General features: G+C 45.1%; 4 protein-coding genes across 4 annotated transcripts; 3 read left to right on the top strand and 1 right to left on the bottom strand.

The window, feature by feature from the left end:
• Positions 1-1,466: 1,466 nt before the first annotated feature.
• Positions 1,467-3,452, bottom strand: LOC119347251 (endonuclease 1). The gene is made up of 8 exons (XM_037616110.1): positions 3,300-3,452; positions 3,010-3,190; positions 2,831-2,938; positions 2,684-2,739; positions 2,499-2,582; positions 2,321-2,416; positions 2,029-2,164; positions 1,467-1,942 (listed from the first exon to the last, which is right to left on the bottom strand). Exons 1-8 carry the CDS (start codon positions 3,414-3,416, stop codon positions 1,779-1,781), a joined length of 942 nt encoding a protein of 313 aa, XP_037472007.1. The 5' UTR covers positions 3,417-3,452; the 3' UTR covers positions 1,467-1,778.
• A 392-nt stretch (positions 3,453-3,844) lies between these two features.
• On the top strand, positions 3,845-7,359 carry LOC119347246 (uncharacterized protein YnbB-like). The gene is made up of 11 exons (XM_037616106.1): positions 3,845-4,119; positions 4,210-4,320; positions 4,402-4,464; positions 4,552-4,665; positions 4,784-4,933; positions 5,047-5,124; positions 5,206-5,427; positions 5,507-5,593; positions 6,101-6,220; positions 6,549-6,641; positions 6,803-7,359. Exons 1-11 carry the CDS (start codon positions 3,889-3,891, stop codon positions 6,860-6,862), a joined length of 1,329 nt encoding a protein of 442 aa, XP_037472003.1. The 5' UTR covers positions 3,845-3,888; the 3' UTR covers positions 6,863-7,359.
• A 447-nt stretch (positions 7,360-7,806) lies between these two features.
• LOC119347248 (disease resistance protein RGA2-like) lies at positions 7,807-13,714 on the top strand. Its single transcript, XM_037616108.1, has 9 exons — positions 7,807-8,358; positions 8,481-10,073; positions 10,355-11,842; positions 11,957-12,033; positions 12,150-12,227; positions 12,309-12,621; positions 12,740-12,833; positions 12,970-13,178; positions 13,273-13,714. Exons 1-4 carry the CDS (start codon positions 7,864-7,866, stop codon positions 11,972-11,974), a joined length of 3,594 nt encoding a protein of 1,197 aa, XP_037472005.1. The 5' UTR covers positions 7,807-7,863; the 3' UTR covers positions 11,975-12,033; positions 12,150-12,227; positions 12,309-12,621; positions 12,740-12,833; positions 12,970-13,178; positions 13,273-13,714.
• A 1,569-nt stretch (positions 13,715-15,283) lies between these two features.
• On the top strand, positions 15,284-21,214 carry LOC119347250. Its single transcript, XM_037616109.1, has 7 exons — positions 15,284-15,441; positions 17,101-17,293; positions 17,371-17,499; positions 18,911-19,045; positions 19,118-19,183; positions 20,013-20,133; positions 20,857-21,214. Exons 1-6 carry the CDS (start codon positions 15,284-15,286, stop codon positions 20,109-20,111), a joined length of 780 nt encoding a protein of 259 aa, XP_037472006.1. The 3' UTR covers positions 20,112-20,133; positions 20,857-21,214.
• Positions 21,215-21,346: the final 132 nt, after the last annotated feature.

The following is a 21,346-nucleotide window of genomic DNA, read 5'->3' on the forward strand; positions in this document are numbered from 1 at the left end:
CTCACCCCGCCGACGTTTGCCTATTCCCAGTTGACCACGGCTGTAACAACTCCGCGCTCCTCCACAGTCTCTCGAGCCTATCCTCATCCCCAAGCATCTGTGCTCTCACCCATGGCTCACCAGGCTGATCACATACGTGACCGCTTTCCGGTGTACGCAACGGCTGCGGTGTGACGGCCTAACTCGCAGTAGCTTGTGCGGGGAGAGGAGGAGGTCTTCGTGGGTCAGTATGTCACTTGATTGAGGCACCCGCATGCTCTACGGATACTGATTTTTGCTAATTAGCAACCACGTTCCACACTCTAACCACGATAACACATCATTTTATAACAGGGCAGTGATTTATTTTGCGGAGATCAAAAATCTCTGAATTTCTGAGAAACAGCTTTCTACTTCAGCAGTAGGGTTGGCCTAAAGCCAGCCCATAGAATATATACGGGCTATGTTGGTACAGTTTCTTATTCATGCACTCTAGTTGTTTGTGTTTTTGTCAAACCAGCATGTGCCATGGTTCAAACATAGAGTGGTCATAAGTTATTGAATCTTGGTGGTCACGAATTTACACACAAAAGACCTGGGGTCCTGGAAAGTTTCGGAATGCTTCTTCTTTTTTTTTCTTTTTTTAGTTGCTACTTTTTTTGTAGGATAGTTGCTATTTTATTTGACTACGCTGATTTCATATGGTGTCACATCCTCATGGAAAATGACTATTTAATTGTAATAATGAAATGCTACTCCCTCGGGTATAGAGAATTTTTTTTTTGATGATTGGCTATAAATAGAACTAACTTCTGATTAGCATTATGCATGGGCATACCATTTTTTTTCTTATCTTCGTATGTACTCCCTCCGTTCCAAAATACTTTTTCATGATTTTTTTCAAATTAGATAAGCTCTGAATATTAACACAAGTGAAAATGACATTGCCTACAAGATTATCACACCATGAGAAGTCAGTAGTTCAAGATTGCCTTTAACAGTCGAAAAGTACAAGCCCCTTTAACCAGGATAACAACATTCATTTTTCTCTATAAAAAAAGGGAGTAAGTGAGTAAGTACAAAGCGGTCTAATGTTTGCCAAGCCACATTTTTTGGATTCCATACGTGCCCTTCCATCTAAAATACAGCATTGACTAATTGACCATGCGTTGCAACACCAATCGTGTCCGACAGATACCTTACGCCCACCATATTCTAGTATTTGGTAAAATTCGACTTGATTTGAGTATGGGTAGGGAAGGCAACGAATGTGTTGATTTTCTTGAGGTTTTGGTAAAATTTTGATTTGATTTGGGTATGAGCAGGTGGAGCAAGGAATGTTTTGATTTAGTTGAGATTTTAATCAAATTTGATTTGATTTGATTGTGTTAACGAAGGACATGGTCTTGGGACGAACATACAAACACCAAATACTCATCTTTAATGGTAAAGAAAAAACTACATAAATGGTACTGATTTGTTCAGAGTGTGGACACGATCTTGCCTTGCCGTGACAAATGTATTGACGTTGATTCATTCAGGCAACTAAAATAACAGCAAACATGAAAACAAAAGGACAAGAGAATTTGGGGTACATCCAAATAAATGTCTACATCTTTCATCTTTGGACATGACATGTAGTACACGCTAGCTGTTGGCGTCGCAAACAATTATTCACTGACCGATCATCTGTATCATTTCCATGCAAGTTAGCAGTTGTAGTCTCCTAGTAGGCGTCATCGTGCCCAAGTCTTCAGGTCAGCATGGATGCAATACAGCGACTGTCACTTGACGCTGACCTAGAGCTCATCGTCATGAGCCACGACCAAGTTCGCCGGCGCAGCGACGTCGCGGCCGTGGGCCTTGTGGTCTCCGAAGGCCCGGTTGAGGAACATGGCCAGCCTCACTCCGCCCTGCGCGATCCGCCGCGTCACGATCGGGAGCCTCGAGCCGAAGTAGTCCTCTGCAGCGCACGAAGCATCATTCAGGATGAATGACATGGCATGGCATGATGAACACGAAGCCAGGTGGAGCCGGGAGGTGGCTTACCGGACAGTGTGTCTCCGTCGTGGACGCCGTCGTAGCCCCACTTGCACGCCAGGCCTATGCTCTCCGTGGCATACTTGGTTGGGCAGGACATGAGGTCCGCGCAATCTTTCCATGAAGACTCGTCGGACCATGAGCCCTGGAGGAAGAAGACAGACGTGTATATATCACAATATCTAAGCTAGTCTGTGAATTTCAGGCATTTTCCTGGTCTTGGTATATTGAAAAAAAAATGTTCCTGGTCTTGAAGAGCACGTCTGTAAATGTGCGACAGTTCATTTGGTTTGCAACATACCTTGGTGATGTTGTGCTGGAGGTCCTTGCGGAAGGCGGCCATGTCCTTGGCGTAGCGCTCGGCGAGCACCGTGAGTATTATCTCCCTGTCCCATACCTGCAGATTACAGGTGAAAATTTAAGCTCTGCTTGTGACATGTCATTGCGTGTACGTAAAGAGGATCACTGAGTTTATTTACATGATGGAGGTTGGACTTGTGCTTGAACCAGCGTAGGTTCACCGAGTTGCCCCCCATGTCGCTCGTGAACCCCACATGCATCGGCTGCACATACATACCATGGACAAAATTGAAAAATTATGTCAGACACTGATCTGTACAAATGATCACAGGATTACTAGATTTCAGAAGGATTTTTTTTATACCTGGTGAATATCTCCCATGAAGTGTGACAGGAACAGCAGGGCTTCCGTCAGGTTATCTGCATTTTCAACAGATTCAGTCAAGAACTCAGAACAGTGATACAGAAACGCTGGGTGACAAGACATGAACACCCTCGCATAGACGCTTACACTTGCGATCGGCGCTGCCCTGCTTGTAGTGCATGAGCTGGGACGTGAAGTTGGCGACGGCGCCGGCCACACACATGTCCTTGGCGCCGCTGGGGTCATGGCAGTCCCCTGTGCAGCCATTGGACATATATCATGGTTTTAATTCAGAAATTCAGAAGAAGTTGTGCTTCTCGACGTACGGGCGTAGTCGAAGGTGCAGGCCTTGTCGGGGGTGTCGATGAAGTGCAGCGGGCTGGTCCAGCGGTACTTGTACCAGTGCCTCACCTGGTCCGGCCACACGCACATCGCCGACAGGTCGCCGCCCGCCTCCTCCGGCAGAAGGTTCTTCACCGCCTGCGCCGCCGCAGGCTCCAGCAGATCCTGCCACGACAACACAATCAATCGCCCATTTAAGGTTTCAGTGGTGTCGACAATGCAGGATGCCAAAGATATTACAGTAAACAGAATGACAAGTTCTTTTTTCTTTTACCTGTGCGATCTGGCATGTGAGCATGTGTCCCTCGGTGCTCCACGCCCGCGCCGCTGGCGCCGACGCGAGCACCAGCCCGAGCACCGCCGCTACCATGAACGCTCCTGAGGACGCCATTGCCAATGTCGGTAGGTCTCGTTGCTCAAGGTACTCTGCACCTGGTTGATGAGAGATTCAGAGGACATAATGGCGATATATATGCAGGGGAGCTGGATGAGGAAGGCGGCGAGGTTTCTTTGAGTGCAAGCATGGCGTTGGTGGTTCCTTCGCTTAGCTCCATGAATTACGTGCTCGGAATCTAGTGGTTGTGGTTGTGGTTCAGTGGAAGCTCCCTTTTGCTTCCCCTGTTATCGTGGGAACTGACGAGGTTGCTGTTTTTGCGTACGTTTCCGATGCTTGAAGCATCACCCTAAATGCCAGAACTGGGCCGGGCCTGGGTGGATCGCGTTGGGCCAGGCCTTGGTGGAATGCGTTGGGCCGGGCCTGGGTGCGAGAGACAAAGCGCTGCGGCGGCGAAGCGGCCGACGACGGAGGATAAACTTCAGTTTGACATCCGAAACGGCTGGGTTGCTGTCGCCGGCCGCCGGCGATGTCGACGGCTGCAGCCACCGCCGCACTGACCTCCTCCAACTTCGCGCGGCGGCCTCGCGCCCCGCGGGGCGGCAGGCGGACGGTGCGGCCGCGCGGGTGCGCGTTCCACCCGGAGGTGGCCCGGGCGGTGGAGTCGCTGCAGGCGGAGTTCCGGGAGGTGGACCGCGCCCTCGCCCTCAACTCCTCCCGCGTCTCCGCCGCCTTCCGCGCCGCCCGTGTCGCCCCCCACGTAAGCTCATACCCCCGCCCCGCTCTTTCTCCACCCCCACTGCCTGCTGCTCTCTGACGCGCGGGTGCCTGTGTGGATTGGGAACTGCAGCACTTCGGTGGGTCGACGGGGTACGGCCACGACGACGCCGGCGGCCGGGAGGCGCTCGACTCCATCTTCGCCCACGTCGTCGGCGCCGAGGCCGCCATTGTGCGACCACAGGTTTCTCCCCATTCCCCCACCCCGTTCTGTTGCTGAACTGAACTCTGAAGTCAGCTCTTACTCTACTCGTTGGTTTGCTAGTTCTTCTCCGGCACGCACGCAATCGCCTGCGCTCTGTTCGCGCTCCTGCGGCCTGGACACGAGGTAACGGACATGAACAAACCGAAACAACGACAAATTTCCACGTCCATACAGGGCGCTCATCCATGCCAAATTTCATCAATCCTGCAGCTCTTGGCGGTCGCCGGGCCTCCCTACGACACCTTGGAGGAGGTCATTGGGATCAGGGGTTCGGCCAATGTAGGATCGCTCAAGGACTTTGGAGTGACCTACCGACAAGTTCCGGTGAGCTGATTTCTCCCCTCAGAGTCCAATAATCTGCTACTCTGTGTTACTTTGCCTCTGCTACTAGGATGTGTTACATTGTGCTTTGGATGGGTTGCTAATGTGGATTCAGTTGTAGCTTGCTGCAGATGGAGGCCTTGACTGGGATGCGCTTGCAAATGCCGTCAGACCGGAGACCGGGTGCGCGCTCATACAGAGGTCCTGCGGCTATTCATGGCGCAAGAGCCTAGGCGTAGCTGATATTCGTAAAGCCATCGATTTGATCAAGGCAAGATTGTATTGTGAATATAATCTATTTGGGGTGGGGAAGCAGAGTATTCCATATCTACTTAACTCATTTAGTATGTACTGACATTGTTCATGATTTGGGTCTCACTTCAGCTGCAAAATCCAAATTGCAAGGTCATGGTTGACAACTGCTACGGCGAATTCGTTGAGACATCAGAGCCTCCAATGGTGGTATGTTCACGATGCTCATCATCATATGAGTAACAGAGCACAGCAGTCCTACCTAATTCTAATTGGGGATTTGCATGACAGGGAGCAGATCTTATTGCTGGTAGCTTGATCAAAAACCCTGGTGGTACCATCACGCCTTGTGGTGGCTATGTTGCTGGGAAGAAAGATTTGGTTGCAGCAGCTGCAGCTCGCCTATCCGCGCCTGGCCTTGGGGTGGAGTTTGGGTCAGCACCTGGCCATGTCATGCGAGCAATGTTTCAGGGCTTGTTTCTTGCTCCACAAATGGTTGGAGAGGCAGTAAAAGTAGGTTGCTTCTCATTTCTTTGCCTCTTTGAGAAAATTATGCATGCAATTGCAAGTGACAATCTTATATTATCCACAGGGGGGTTTGCTAATTGCCGAGGTCATGTCAGCCAAGGGCTATAGAGTTCAGCCACTTCCAAGGGCACCACGCCATGATATTGTACAGGTTGCTTTTAAGCTTATATTCAGTTAGTCTGAAAACGTTTTAACATTAATTCACTAGCACATGAGTGTCCACACGAGCAAGATATGACAGTATCCATGCATGATACAAAATTACAACTGACTTTTGGATAAAATCGGCATAGCTACTGTGATGTGTCACAAATTCAGAAAGCTGATGTAGTGAAAACAGATTGCAGAAAAATAAACATCAATAGAGTAGAGTAAGATAACTGAAGAATGATAACACTCTTCTAAGATTTAAATTTCGTGGAGAACTCATGGCACCGAAACCATCTAATTCAAAGATTGATCTTGACAGAGGTCAAGCGGTCCATTTAAATAGTTTTTTTTGTTTGCATTTAATCCAAAAAATGGATTGTGTTCCACTATCAAGAGATAAAGGAACAAAACCAACGAAAAAAGAGTCTCCTGAAATAGTTAGACAGTGTTACCATGTCACGGCATTTTATGACCATGGAAATAACAAGATTGTTTGTTTTTCTGATAGGCAGTAGAGCTTGGCAACAGGGAGAGACTCGTAGCATTCTGTGAAGTTGTTCAACAAACTTGCCCAGTAGGATCCTTTATTAAGCCAACTGCTGGGGAAACTCCGGGTTATGCTTCAGAGGTGTGTTTGTATACCCTCCTCTATAAATTTTTGTTTGTTGTTTCAGTTAATTTTTTTAATAATTATATTTGAGGGCAGTTTATTCCATGTACTCCCTCCGTCCAGAAATACTTGTCATCAAAATGGATAAAAGAAGATGTATCTAGACATATTTTAGTTCTAGATACATCCCTTTTTGTCCATTTTGATGACAAGTATTTCCGGACGGAGGGAGTATTTACTATTTTGCTGCAACCGGATTGTAATATCTCGCCAAGCTATGTTATTGCTATCTGCATAGTTTCCTTTTTTCACTTTGATACAAAAGTGATTAGTTCACCTGAATCAGGTTATTTTTGCTGACGGGACATTCATGGATGGAAGCACAAGTGAGCTATCATGTGACGGCCCCTTAAGAGATCCATACGCTGTATTCTGTCAAGTTAGTATGAGAATTTGACATCCTTGCACATCCTGATTATTTGTGCTAATGCACGGCTGACTCTAATGGTCACTAAGATTAAATTTGGGGAGCCTGGGCCAGCAAGTACGCCTTCTACCCCCTTGCACTGATGGCTCTTCTCCTTGAAATTACCGATGCAGGGAGGAACGCATTGGACACAGTGGGCTCTTGTCCTCGGTGAAGTTCTCAAGGTCATATAGCTGTTTGTTACCAGAACTATGTCCCATTTCTTGAATGGAGGTTATATATAGCCATTTTCTTGAATGGAGATCTAGAACTATAATTGACTAGTGAAGTAGTGAGTACTTAATCATCAGGTAATCTTCACATTTGCTTCTCATTGATGCTGCCAGATCTGACACGGTGCTGACTAACAAATGGAATTCTTTACTTAATGCAAGAGTCATCATGGTCACAAAATTCTTTTTGTTGAACCTATCGGTGATTTAAGGCAACAGGTTTCAAGGCTGTGAAGAATTCAGCAGGCTGCATTGTGCAACGTCGATTGATTGCCAGAGTAAGTTGAAGCCGGAGCATCATTGATATTGGATAGCTTATGCGATCGACTCGGCAGTTGATTAGGATGCCACACCCTAAACTGTAGTGGGTTAGTTAGAAATGCTTTGGAAGTGATGTACCATGCACTACCAGTTGTATGGGTTTGCCAATTCATTCAACAACAGATAGATGACCGCCACAGCACTTCATTTTGGAGGTTTCATTTGCGTACAGCGGATCTGCATTGCTGAATTGTTAGGGTGATTCTTTTTTATGTTTTTATTTTTCAAATTTTGTTGCTTGATAGTTCAGATCTTGATAGTGCAGAGCGTGAACATGGTGCCGTGTTTATATGGCATGCGATGCCTGAACATCTGCTCTATGAACAAACTTGTGATGTATCACCCTGTCATTGCGGATTGTTGCTCCTTCCCCGTCATGCTCATAGTGGTAACCTCTTGCCACCACGTCAGCCTCTCTCCGGACACCTTCACGTGTTGTTCTTGCACACTGTCAGGATGGAGGTGTAAATTTCCTGACATGGGTGCCATTTTTACATTTTACAAGTACGTACTGTTTACTAAATCGCCTCATGCTACTACAGTAATTTGCTTCCCGCAAAAAAAAAACACACTCTAAAAACTACAGTAAATTGCTGCCGTATGAGGGTGCGTATCTCTACATTTCTTGCCATAACTTAAGCATGGAGTCACATAATTTACTCCGCGCTTCATTGGATGCTTCCTCTTGGATCTTTTACTGTTTTTATATTGTATATGTATTGGAGCTTTCCAAGATTGAGATAATGGATCTTGCAGACATAAAACGACCCACCAAGTCTTCTTCCAGATTTGCAAACGCTCTACCACCACCAAAGCTCCCTCTGACCGAAAGCCGGAGCACCCCGCTGAGCGCCATGGAGATGAAGATGGCCGTCAGCGCGGCCAACTGGCTCGTCGGCAAGGTGCTCAGCAAGCTGTCCGACGGGCTGGTGTCCACCTACATGGCCAGCTCCGAGCTCGGCCGCAATTTCCTGAACGCCAAGAACCAGCTCCAGTACACACAGGGGCTGCTGTCCGCATCCGTGGGCAGGGACGTGGGCGATGATCCTGGCCTGCGCGGTCTGCTGGGGATGCTGAGCAAGAAGGCCGACGAGGCCGAGGACGTGCTCGATGAGCTCCACTACTTCATCATCCAGGTGAGTTGCTAACTTGCTATGTAGAAATCGAGGTACCGGTCAGTTATAGAAATATAGAATCCGCGATGTAGAGATCTAGGTGTCACACGTTGTCTAAAATACTTCATGATTCACCCACCCAGGACGAGATCGATGGCACCAAGGAGGCTGCTGCGGAGGTGGGCGGCGGTATCAAGGGTCACTCCGTCCATGGACGCCATGTTGCTCGCTACACCCTCGGTAACTGCCTCCCGTGCTTTTCATCTCCGCGCACTCAAGGTGATGAGCCTCCTGCAGTTGCTGCTGCTGCAGCTGCTGTTGCTACCAGTAATGATGATGGCGACGTTGATATTAAGTTGCCATTCAACAGAGTAGCCTTGTCCAAGAAAATCAAATCCGTAATAGAGGAGATGAACTCCATACGCCTGCTAGTCTCTGACCTGCTCAAAACTGCAAACCACAACAGCACTCCATTAAGCACACATGTCACCATTGAAAGGCCTCCCACTGGTTCAATAGTTCCACAAGATAGAAAGTTGTATGGAAGGAGTGACATTTTTGAGCAAACTGTAAATGCGCTCACCAGTGGCACATACCATGATAAAACCCTCTCTGTCCTGCCTTTCGTTGGCCCCGGGGGCATTGGAAAAACGACCTTCACACAGCACCTGTATAATGATGAAAAGATCAAGGGGCACTTCCCTGTCAGGGTCTGGGTATGTGTCTCAACAAATTTTGACGTGATTAGGCTCACCCGGGAGATACTTGGCTGCATATCTGGAACTAATGCCAACACATATGAAACACAAAACTTAGACCAACTTCAAAGGGCCATTGCAGAGAAACTGGACTCCAAGAGGTTCTTGATTATCTTGGATGATGTCTGGACATGCAAGAGTGAGCGCGATTGGGAAAACCTATTAGCCCCATTCACAACAGGGGGAACCAAGGGCAGCATGGTTCTTGTCACAACTCGATTGCCATCTGTAGCACACATGGTCAAAACAACTGATCCAGTACAATTGCGTGGTTTAGAACCTGATGACTTCTTTGCAATGTTTGAAGCATGTATATTTGGTCATAACAAACCCAGGGTTTATGAAGATGACTTAGTTAACGTTGCAAGAGATATTGCAAAGAAACTAAAGGGTTCGCCACTTGCAGCAAATACAGTTGGTCGGCTGTTGAAGAAAAACATCTCTTGGGAATATTGGATGGGAATTCTTGAAAAGAATGAATGGCAAAGTGCAAAAAATGATGATGATATTTTGCCATCTCTCCAAATCAGCTATAATTACCTTCCTTTCCATCTGCAGAAATGTTTTTTCTATTGTGCCCTCTTCCCAGAAGATTACAAGTTTTATGATTTAGAAAAGATTACTAATTTCTGGATCGCAATGGGTATTGTAGATTCGTATAACCAAAATGACAAGAATTACTTAGACGAACTAGTGGAAAATGGTTTTCTCATAAAAGATAGTGATTGGAATGGTGAATACTATGTGATGCATGATTTATTGCATGAACTGTCTCGGAATGTTTCATCACAAGAGTGTGTGAATATAAGTAGTTTAAGTTTTAGAGCCAACGACATCCCACAATCAATTCGGCACTTATCAATCACTGTAGAAGATAAATATGATGAAAGTTTTGGTCAAGAATTATGTGAACTGAAGAGTGTAATAGACATTGGAAATTTGCGTACTTTGATGATTTTTGGATTACATAATTCAGAAATATCTAACATTCTGAAAGATGCATTTGAAGGAATAAAGAGTCTCGGGATCTATTTATACCTAGCCTCCCAGTCAGTTCGCCAAAAAGCTTTTCAAGTCTTATCCACCTCCAATACCTTAAAATCATGCCACCTAGTGATGAGGACGATTGCATGTATTCACCTAGAACATCACCAAGATTTTACCACTTGAAATTCTTGGACCTCGATGGTTGGAGATGTAGTGTAATTTTGCCAAAAACCATTAGCCGCCTCGTGAGTTTGCGCCATATTTATTCTTCCAAAGAATTCCATTCCAGTATTCCTGAGGTCGGAAAGATGAAGTGGTTACAGGAGCTAAGAGAATTTCATGTTAAGAAGGAAAGTGTTGGATTTGAACTGAGCCAGCTGGGGGAATTGACAGAGCTTGGGCAGCTTGGTAAATGTAATCTTGAAACCGTGGCATCCAAACAGGAAGCTAATGATGCTAAACTGAAGGATAAAAGAAATCTGAAAGAATTGGAATTAGTTTGGGGTGCAGGGCAACAGATTACAGATGGTGATGTTATTGAGGGTCTTCAACCGCCCCCTAATCTTAGGGGGCTTGGCATTATAAATTATGGTTTTACCACTGGTCCTAGCTGGTTGTGCAGTGACATAAGCATAAAGAGGCTGGGGTCTCTACATCTGAAGGGTATATCGTGGGACAGTCTTCCACCTTTTGAGCAGTTACCACACCTCACCAACATCGAACTGGTGAATATTGCTGGGATGCGTATGTTTGGGCCTGGATTTGGTGGTCTTACAGAGACAAGTTTTATGCACTTGAAGACAATAGAGATCTGGGATATGCTAGAACTTGAGGAATGGGTCGAGGGACCCAATAGCCCTTTGTTTCCAAGGCTTGAATCCATTGTATGTGAAGATTGCCCCCTTCTGTCCTCGTTTTCCTTCTTGGAGTGTTGTACCAACCTTTGTCAACTTTTTATTGAGGATTGCCCAGAGTTGTCTCAGCTGCCCGCTTTGCCTCATACTTCTACACTAACAGGGTTTTCTGTGTACAAAGGGTTTTCCAGAAGATTGACATATGATGGAAAGTGTCTGTCTGCTGATGGGTATATGGGTGCTTTGGCCTTCCAAAATATGGATAAAGTAGAGGATATAGTAATTTCTGAGTCACCTCACGTCTCATTGTCAGTATCAGACCTCCAAAAGATGAACTCCCTGAGAAGACTAGTCGCCACAGGTTGCGGCAGCATGTTCTCTGCAGAATGGTTCAATCCAGTCGTCCTCGAGGATTTGGCAGCCCATGACAAGTCTTTTGACGAAAAAAATATCTCTGTAGCAGCAGGTCTGATCCCAGAGGTGGCAATGAGCAAATCACTGCATCCAAGTACATTCCAACTGGAACAAATGGAGGTGGAAAACATCCCGGCAGTGCTTATTGCTCCCATTTGCAGACGCCTTGCCGCTACCCTTCACAAATTAAAGTTCTGTGGTGATCTGGTGACTGAAACCATCACGGAAGAGCAAGAGCAAGCGCTTAATCTTCTCACCTCCCTCCGAATTCTAGAATTTACAAGATGCAAACTGCGGTCTCTCCCTCGGCTATATGGCTTTTCTTCTCTCTACAAATTTTCGATCGCACGCTGTGATGAAATCCAGTCACTACCGTCCAAGGAGGACCTCCCGGCTTCACTGCTGGCACTAAACGTAAGTGGCTGCAGTCGTGAGATAAAAGAGCAAGCCAAGAAACTTAAAGAAGCAAACCCTTGTTTATTTGTTCGTCAGGTAGGTAACACTCATTTTTTGAATCTAGCAAATTGTTGGAAAGGGAGTAAAAATAGGCTGCTTATCAGTTCTTGCCTCTTCTAAGAAATTATGCATGCAATTGCAAGTGAGCAGGTCGGTTACTTGTACTAAAATGCACAACAGAGCAGGCGGAGAAACTAAAAGAATCAAACCCTTGTTTATCAGATGAGGTAAGTAACACTCACTTTTTGACACCTAGCTAGATTTCTGAATTTTGGGGCAAGTATATAGCATACCTAGTTAGCGCACGCTGCTGACATTTTTCATGGTTTGGATCTCCTTTTAGATGCAAAGTCTAAACTGCAAGGCCATGGTGGACAACTGCTATGATGAAATTGTTTAGGCATCAGCGCCTCCAATGGTGGTATGTTGTTCATGATGGTCATCATCATTCATTGATATGAATGACAGAGAGGTTTCACCTAATCGGGCATTTGCATGGCAGGGAGAGGATCTGATTGCCGGTAGCTTGATAAAAAACCGTGGCAGTTTATGTTGCCAGGAAGGAAGATTTGGTTGCCGCAGCTGCGGCTCGCCTATCTGCACCTGACCACAGGGTGGAGTTTGGGTCAACACCTGACCATGTTATGATAGCAGTATTTAAAGGCTTGATTCTGGGCTTCTTGCTCCGCAAATTGTTGGAGAGGCAGTAAAAGTAGGTTGCTTATCGGTTCTTGCCGTTTCTAGTAAAGGTCATGTCAGCCAAGGGCTATAGAGTTCAACTGCTTCCGAGGGTTCCACGCCATGATAATATGCAGGTTACCTTAACTTTAACATTAAATTGTGCAAAATATTATTTTTGCTATGTTTTATTATCTTCATATTTTCCCTTTTTTGTTTTGATACGAGATTGAATAGTTCATTCACTTGAATTAGGTCAATTTCGCTGACGGGACATTCATGGATAGAAGCACAAGCGTGATATCATGTGATGGGCCCTTAAGAGATCAAAATGCTGCTCCTCGGTCAGGTCAGTTACTTGTACTAAAATGCACAACAGACTCTGATCGGCACCAGGTTTAAGGTTGAGACTTGAGAGCCTGGGCCATCAAGTATGCCTTCTCCGATGCACTGACGGCTCTTCTCCTTGAAATGTATCCATGTAGGGAGGACACACCTGGGCACAGTGGGCTCTTTTCCTGGGTCAAGTTCTGAAGGTCATATAGCCGTTTGTTACCAGAAGACTTGCCATTTCTCGAATGGGTAGGCTCTCCGTTAACTATTGATTAGGAATCATCAGGTAATCTTCATAATTTGCTTGATGCTGTCAGATCTGACACAGTGCTAGCGTCTGTTCGTTGATGGGAATCATCAGGTAATCTTCATAATTTGCTTGTTATTGATGCTGCCAGATCTGACACGGTGCTAGCTAGCTATAACTAACTGACACAAGGAATTCCTTAATGCAGGAACCATCATGCTTACAAAATCTTTTGATTGAATCGACGAGTGAACTTAAGCAGCAGAGATATTTTAAGGTTGTGAAGAGTTCAGCTGATTGATTAGCAGAGTAACTTCAAGTCAGAGCATCATCCATACTGGGTAGCTTCTGCCACCGACTTGCCAGTTCAAGAAGAGATAGAGAATTAGAGATCACATCACTTCATTTTGGGGGATTCTTTTGTGTACAATTAATTCACTTTGTAAAGTGTTTGGGTGATTCTTTTTTACATTGTTATAAAAAAAATTCCACTTAAAAGTAGACCGGATCAGTTTGTAGTTTGCTCATAAACAATTATAGGATTTTTCTTATTTTTTAATGAAGATTTTCATAATTTCCTGATTTAATATTATTCATGTAGCCAGTCTTCTTGTAACGAATATATTTATGGCCATGAATTAATTGATTTTCCCCGTCAAAAGATAAGCATCTTTGCCTATCATTTGTCATTATGGTTAGTTTCGCAGCTTTCTCTTAGGAGATTAATGTACCCATCTGTGCATATACAAGTATATAATGCAGAGTGTAAACATGGTGCCGCATGTATGCCAGCTGTGGCTCTGGTCAATGAGCAAACTTCTGATCAAAGATATCTTCATCATGAGAGCAGATGCAAATGCAAGCATCATAGTTACTGCTAAGCAAAAGTCAAAGAGAGACAAACCTCACGCCCCCAAGAGCATGTGCCTCACCTTGAGGCAAGAGAAGCATCCTGCATTCCTAAGCAAGTAAGCAGCTTTTCCTTTCCAGAATCCAAGCAACCGAAAAGAAGGCCAAGTTTCTTCACACTGCGGCCACAGATGTCGTCGCGGTGCACAATAAACAGAGCAATGGCTGGAGATCCTGGGAGGATGCTAGTGAGAGGGTGCACTGCACACAAGACACAAGATGGAGATGGATGGAGGTGGTATGATGAGGAGCGAACCTCGAGGCGAGGGTCGATCTGTTGTTGGTCCGATCTTTCACAGCACAAATATCCATCACAACAAGAAATAGATGCGGGTTTGCAAAGATGTTCACAAACCTCGCAAAAACAACACGCCAACCCCTCGATCTGAAGGAATAACGTGGACGAACCGTATAGGTTCAGCTTGTAATCTCCTACACGTCGCGTCGCAGGAACTCACACGCCAATAGAGACTTTTGACAAGATTTTTCAAAACTCGATAATGACCGACGACCGAAAAACACACACGTGTCTAATTCATCTCGAAAATAACCTCCGTACAATGATGCACCACCCTGGTTATTTATAGTACAAAGCCGACCTGTGTCTAATCTGAAAAATAAACAACCGATCCTAATAAAACAAACCAACCTTGGACTCCTAGTAGATTACGTGCCTTACTTTGGCATGCAACCTTTACAAATTGGACCATACCTAATACTCTTAATATATTGCGTTCCACGGTAGCTTGATCTGATCTGATGGGCCCCATCTGGTGGAACACAAACAAAGAAATTCCCACGTTAGAAGAGTCCTTGCTAAGTATGATCTTTGAATCTCTGGAGGACGTGACCCGCCAAAATAATAATTGCTTGCAAAATCCTTCATCAAAATAAAACATGCTATGTGCGACTGGGTCTTTCCAAAGTACAGTAGTATCTTTTACTTCCTCCGTTCTGAATTACTTGTCTTGGATTTGTCTAGATACAGAGGTATCTAGCACTAAAATGAGTCTAGATACATCCGTATCTAGACAAATCCAAGACAAGTAATTCGGAACGGAGGGAGTAGTTAGTACTGGCACAATCCAAGAGCAACCGTGGTGCACTAGTTCATCTACTACTAGATGTTTTCCTGTTAAAATATCATGCATGGAATCACAAATTCCAATGGCGGCAACATCTAAAAGTGAGACCTTTTCTTCCATCCTTTCCTGATGCACAGCAACAACAAATATAGCATTATCTTCTTGAGCAGCTGTAACAATGAGCGTATCATGGTAAGTAGTAAGTACAGATCAAGAGGCCACGCAATGGGCAGCAACAACTACAAGAGGCTCCCCTACCTGCTGCTTCTGCTGCTGGCCATCGGCGCCGCCACGCTGAGCGTCAGCGTGCTGCACAAGACGAGGAAGCGGCTGCCCCACCCACTATCAACCTCCTCTAGGTCCGGGCTGGAGCGCTCGAGCTCGTGAGTCTCTGCAGGCAGCTGCGCTTGCCCAGATCCACCTCTCCGTGTTCGGAGCGCTCGAGCTGGCCCTGACCTGCTGCGCGCCCCGGGATAGAAGAACGTGGCCAGCAGCCGGAGGAGATGCAACCAATCCGGCGAGAGAGGAGTCGCCTCCTGAAGTAAGGGGACATCACGGCAGCTTCACCCCCTCGGTCCTCCATGCTCTGCTCCATGTCCGAGCTCTGACCGGAAAGAGAGAGGAGTAAAGAGGTGAAGAATATGAGAGGACCCCGCTGGACCGAACAGACGCGTATTAGGATTGGTAATTTTGGGTTTTTTTTCGCGGCCATAAACAGCCACCGAAATTACTCTGCAAAGCCCTGTCCAAGTCTAGTGGTTGTGGTTTAGTTTTTCGAGAGTACGTGGTTGTGGTTTAGTGAAAGCTCCTCTTTGTTGAGTGGCGTTCAAAAAATGGAAAATTTATTTTTCGTTCAAAGAAAATGAAAACTTTCTTAGGAAGCATTGTTTATCTTCCAAGATGCACCTTTGTGCATAATATGAGATCATTTAAATAAATTATGCTATGAATGCAGCCATAAGATTGATCATTTGGCTTTAAAGCCATGAATCTTCACAGACGATAGCTATTTCTAAGAACAATTTTTTAAACTAATTGCCTTGTTACAAGTTTATTATTTTTCCTGACAACTTGGTTACATATAATGACACGATGCGAATGTTTTCCATTTTTTTGATTTTTTTTGAATTTTTCATGCCCGTTTCAAAATGCGGTCAAAACGGCGGGCATGATCGTTCCTAGCTAGTAGTTGAATCTTGAAAATTTTTTGGTGTTTTTTTAATTAAATAGATACTTATGTAACTAAAAATGATTTTTAGAAAAAAATAAAGAGCAAACTATGAGACAATTGCAGTTCAAATTTGACTCGCTTTCTATTGAATCAGCGGAAATTTGTCTTTTTCATCAGAGGTGGATCAAAACTTTTGACACCCAGCCATGTGGTCAATTTGCATTAAATATGGCCTATTATTTTAGAAAAATGATTTGGTCCAATTTTACAACTAATATATGATAGGTCCCTCGCAAAAAAAATCATTTTGGTCACTCAGAAAATGGTTAAAAATAACTAGAAAGATAAAAATTCATGAAAATTTGTGATCATCCATAAAATGTGGTCTAACTTGAGTGATAAATCTAGTTGTACCATTTTACCAATTGTTTTTGATAGCTACTTCACAAAGCCTCCTAATTTTATTACTTAGGAACCATTTTAAATTATAAATTTTCTGAACCAATAAGGGCTCTTCCCACGGATCACTCCAATGTAGCCGATCTGAACCGTCCACGTCTGACAGATCCAACGGCTCTCACTCACCTCTCAGGTCTCTCTCCCCTAACCCAAATCCTAGCAGCCCCCTCTCCTCGGTCCATCCAGATCTCTCTCCCCCTCTCCCCGAGAACACACCCGCCGCCGCCTGTCTCCTCCCATCGCACTCATCCTCCCTCGTCCACATCTCCTCGCCGTCGCCACCTCCTCCCCGTCTGCGGCCTCCTTCCGCGACGCGTCCATCGATCCCGATCCCCTCTTCCCTCCCCTCCCGATCCCGATCAGTCCTCTCCACGCCGCTCCCACCCATCGAACCGATCTCGATCTAGTCCAGATCGAGAGAGAGCGAGAGCTCGCCACCGCCACCTCCCTCCAGCGGAGCTCGCCGCCGTACAGGGCCTCCCCCACGCCCGAGGTCCTCCGCTCCGCCAGATCCGGCCTCCTCCTCGGTCCTGCCCGACGCCTACGCCCGCAATGCGGCCGCCGTCGGGGGCCTCCTCTTCGACCTGCGCTCCTGCGTCTCTCAGGTGATTGCTTGCGTGCCGCTTGCTAGCCTCTTTCCCTTCCTTGGCCTGACCCCTTCCCTCTCCTGATGAAACGGAAGGCGCTGCAGGTGCTGGGCGGCAAAGGCACATGGGCGGTGAAGGGGAACGAGGGGCGGGGGAAGCTGCTCCCCAGGGACCGCATCGACCGCCTGCTCGACCCGGGGGCCTCCTTCCTCGTGCTCTCTCAGGTAACCACTGACCTCATCAATAAATTATATGTTGGTCTAGTATGACAATTGGACCAGGGAATGCATGAAACTTGTAGATCTCATGGATTGTGAGTTGATTAGGGTTTCAAAGGTGGAGGCACAAATTACAGAATAGTATTCAAACGAGAGTAGTAGTCCATTGCCGTGTGTGTTGTGGCACTCCAAAGCAGGGCAGAGTAGTGTTCATCCTCTGTTAATTACTGTTACCAAGGCACCAAAGCAGAGCAGATCCTTTCGCTCTGCTCTGCTCTCTTTGTTAATTACTGTTACCAAGGCAGTAGCATTAGTGTGCTAAGTTTGTGCTAAGTGGCTTAGCATGATGCCCCTCCAATTAGTATAGTGCTGCTATAGTGTCGAGACAGCATGCTATTCAAAACTTTGATAATATGTCATGCACTATATCCTAAATTCAGGATCTTAAGCATTGCCGCAAAGGATAAGTTGTTAGCTTTCACATATAATTCTATCATTTTCCTAAATTTATATCTCCACAATCATGTGAAAATAAAAAATAAATAAACACTGCTATCTATTTAAAAATTAATTCTATTGGGCAGGGAGGAGGAATGCTTGCAGCTAGGTATCAATTTCATATTTGTCAGTAAAGCTGCTGCCACTTGTAAGGCACATGCATGCTGGGTGTCTTGCCGCAGTTGCAGCCATGCTAATCTTTTCCTAAAAATGCACGCAAGGACAAAATTGTTAGAAAATGGACGACCTCCAGGTAATATGTTAACTCATATTGCCACCTAGGAAAATATTAGAATTAAAATCCAACAGATATATTGGAGATGGAGACCAACTCTTACTAACCTTTCTGTAGATACAAATCTTCAAACAACATTTGCTACCGTTACTTGAGAGTAAAAGATGGCACTGTATCCTAAATTCAGTTCATTTATCACCCCTTCCAAGTATATGCTATTACCTACTTAGCTCTAAAATAGAATCATCCCCCGTTTCAACTATTTTATTCTAGGGACCTCCCTTCTGAATCATGCATAGTGCATGTTACTATGGCAATGAATTTTATCTATGTGAGATTAGAATTTGAGTGACTTCATTCATCTCTTGGTATCTTGTTCTCTGTGATGATTGTTCATTGTTGAGTGCTATATATATACTTTAGTTGTCATGCAGTGCTTGTTGTTCCATATTTTGTTGATGCACCGATAGTTGTTCAGAACTGTAGTAGTGTAGTTAGTTTTTTGAATGATTTGGTGTGCATGGAACACTGATTTTTCTTTAATACACTGTCCAAGTCATGATTTTTCTCAACTGGTGCATGTATATATATTTGGGTTCTAGTCAATTAGAGAATGTCTGTGATACCATGTCTGTACTATGTGCCACTGTAGCTGTATTGATGCTTTGGGTTTCATCCGTGCAGCAGAGGACAAGGGCTTCATGGACAACAAAGGCGCATGGTGCTCGCAAGCGACGAATGGAGTTTGTTCGACATAGGCACGGAGGAGGAGGAGGATGGGCACGAACGAAGGAGGACAGGGCACCTATCTTCTTCCAGGTTCTTCTCCTTACCTTCACTTCTTGTATGTGCCTGTGCTGCAGCTCACCCATGGTCTTGTTTGTCCTATAGGATAGTGAGCAGCATCAGGAGGAGGAGCTCAAGAACGACCACCAAGAGGCACCACCGCAGCAGAAGGTAGCACGTCCATCTCCACCTCTCCCTCTGATCCCAATCCTTTTTATTAGAATATATTGAGTACATTCTGTCAACTTGTGTGTCAGTAAGAATATTATTGCTGTTCAAGTATAGTAGCTTCTGTCCAAGTGCTCTTCATCTTGTGTGTCATCTGCAAGGCAATCAAGTTAATTATATGTTGCTCTTTTCATGTTCTGCTTCATACATACGTGCATATGTGATGGCTCCCTGCCTGCTACATCTCCGCTTGCATAAATCAAAGAGAAGAAAGAAACACTCAGCTTAAAATAATTGTAATGAGCAGCACATGCCTTTCATTTTACAGGATGGTCATTGTATCATGATAACTGGATCATGTCTATGCCACATACAAATCATTGAGCAGTGTTCCTGATGGCCTGTTACCTTGAATAATAATGTTGACAGGAGCATTTTGGTTGCACGTTTGCGACTTCTTGCTCGAATCCCAAAGTTTTAGATCAATGTGGGGTTCAATGTTTGCTTTCCATTCTTATTGTCCGTCTTAGATCGTTCCCAGTTCACTGAATCAAGTTGCCTGACCTACCTATCAGGCAGGCTCACATAGCTGTATCTGTCGTGTCCTTTCCAGTTGAACATGCGCAAGCTATGTATTTACATAAGCTCATTTGAAAATCACATACTAGTAGCAGCAAAGTTTAGTGCAATAGTTGTCTGTCAACGTTCAATGCCAGCAGAAAAATTCAGTTATGCACAAGCACCATTTAGCAACAGCATAGGTATATAGCATTCATTTAGCGGCAGAAAAATCCAGTTTCATTTTACTCGCTGCTCTCTTTGGCATTTACAGTCTTGGACTCTGGCTCCTCCTCCTCTGGCCAATGGTGAAGCGCCCAACGAGGCCAGCAGCAAGGCAATGCGGCGGGATCGTGCTCCCGTGATTGTCTGAGGCGCCTGCTCTGCTGCTCAAGGTACGATTACCTGTTGATTGCATGGTCTCGATGTTTTTCTCCTACATGGTTCGGAAGGTGAATCTGCCATTTGAGAAGTCAGACTGCTGTGGATGTAGCATTAAGCCCCCGGATGTAGCTTTTTTGGCTTACAAAATGTGTGTGTTCTTTGAATTTGGTACAAAATCAGTGGTTTGAAGTATTCAGACATGTAATCAACTGAATTTATTGGCAAACTGGTTGACAAATCTGAAGATGCTTTGACAGTTGGTCAAGGGGCAAAGTGCGCGAGTAGGCCGCCGGTTTTCATTATCAGTAAACGGTCGGTTGATGTGTAGGTTTTCGATGCTGTTGTGGTAGCCCCATCGCTGTTGCGTTGAATCTCATGCCAGCGCTGGTGCGCCTGTGGCTTGATGTGCTGTGATCTTTATTTGTGTAGGTTTTGTTTGATGATATGTTTAGATTATGATCATAAGCATGGTGGTTTGATGATGCTGAGGCCGGCTGCGAAATTGAACTGTCATTCATTACATGCTCTGTTAAACCATGATATAGTTGCTGGAACTGAGCTTAATATTCATGTGTGTATGTGTGTGTGTGTGGAGTAAAGTTGGTTTGTGCTGCTCCTTTGTACCGTGATGAAACAAAGAATGTCCTTTACTCCTTTACTCCTTTTTTGAATGGAATGTTCATAATATATTGGCTCCAGTTTTTCTAATTCTTATCAGCTGATTCATGTAATAGGGCGTCCGTGGAAGGCCCAGTCCTAACTATTGAAGGAGCTACATGTAGAAGAAGAAAACACTTGTAGACCGGTGATTCCCATACTTGTAGAGCTTGTATCAACTAAACTTGTATTACGTGTAAAGTACTTATATGTAACAGCTTGAGAGCGTATCGGGTACTCCAATGGATGGAGTACTCCGGCTGCACCCTGTAGAGCACATCCGTTGGATGAAGTTTGTAGGTACAAGATGGAAGTATAACGCCTCACCCTTCCATTTTTGCAAAGAACACCCCATGTAAGGAAGTATTGCTGTAAAGTTGTCATCATCTGCTTCAAAAAAATGGGCTGGCCCAGATTGGGAACAGAAAGAACACACACATCTTATACTCCGTACATGATTGTTTCATGCTGACGCTTTCAGCTTCATCCGTATTATGTAAATTCAATATGAGCTAGTATATGCTACAGGTAGTAGCATCATGGATTTTCCAAGATATAATATAGAAG

The sequence above is a fragment of the Triticum dicoccoides genome, unplaced genomic scaffold, assembly GCF_002162155.2.
Source record: "Triticum dicoccoides isolate Atlit2015 ecotype Zavitan unplaced genomic scaffold, WEW_v2.0 scaffold61505, whole genome shotgun sequence".
Taxonomy (NCBI): Eukaryota; Viridiplantae; Streptophyta; class Magnoliopsida; order Poales; family Poaceae; genus Triticum; species Triticum dicoccoides.

Excerpts from the sequence above, each read along its gene's own strand:
- LOC119347248 (XM_037616108.1), top strand. The coding sequence starts at position 7,864 with ATGGAGTCACATAATTTACTCCGCGCTTCATTGGATGCTTCCTCTTGG. Across the intron at positions 8,359-8,480 it reads TCCACTACTTCATCATCCAG|GACGAGATCGATGGCACCAA; the intron begins GTGAGTTGCTAA and ends TCACCCACCCAG. Across the intron at positions 10,074-10,354 it reads TTGGATTACATAATTCAGAA|AAAGAATTCCATTCCAGTAT; the intron begins ATATCTAACATT and ends ATTTATTCTTCC.
- LOC119347250 (XM_037616109.1), top strand. The coding sequence starts at position 15,284 with ATGGGCAGCAACAACTACAAGAGGCTCCCCTACCTGCTGCTTCTGCTG. Across the intron at positions 15,442-17,100 it reads GGGCTGGAGCGCTCGAGCTC|ATCGAGAGAGAGCGAGAGCT; the intron begins GTGAGTCTCTGC and ends GATCTAGTCCAG. Across the intron at positions 17,500-18,910 it reads CCTTCCTCGTGCTCTCTCAG|CAGAGGACAAGGGCTTCATG; the intron begins GTAACCACTGAC and ends TCATCCGTGCAG.
- LOC119347251 (XM_037616110.1), bottom strand. The coding sequence starts at position 3,416 with ATGGCGTCCTCAGGAGCGTTCATGGTAGCGGCGGTGCTCGGGCTGGTG. Across the intron at positions 3,191-3,299 it reads TCACATGCCAGATCGCACAG|GATCTGCTGGAGCCTGCGGC; the intron begins GTAAAAGAAAAA and ends TTGTCGTGGCAG. Across the intron at positions 2,939-3,009 it reads CTGCACCTTCGACTACGCCC|GGGACTGCCATGACCCCAGC; the intron begins GTACGTCGAGAA and ends ATGGCTGCACAG.
- LOC119347246 (XM_037616106.1), top strand. The coding sequence starts at position 3,889 with ATGTCGACGGCTGCAGCCACCGCCGCACTGACCTCCTCCAACTTCGCG. Across the intron at positions 4,321-4,401 it reads CCGCCATTGTGCGACCACAG|TTCTTCTCCGGCACGCACGC; the intron begins GTTTCTCCCCAT and ends TTGGTTTGCTAG. Across the intron at positions 5,594-6,100 it reads CACGCCATGATATTGTACAG|GCAGTAGAGCTTGGCAACAG; the intron begins GTTGCTTTTAAG and ends TTTTTCTGATAG.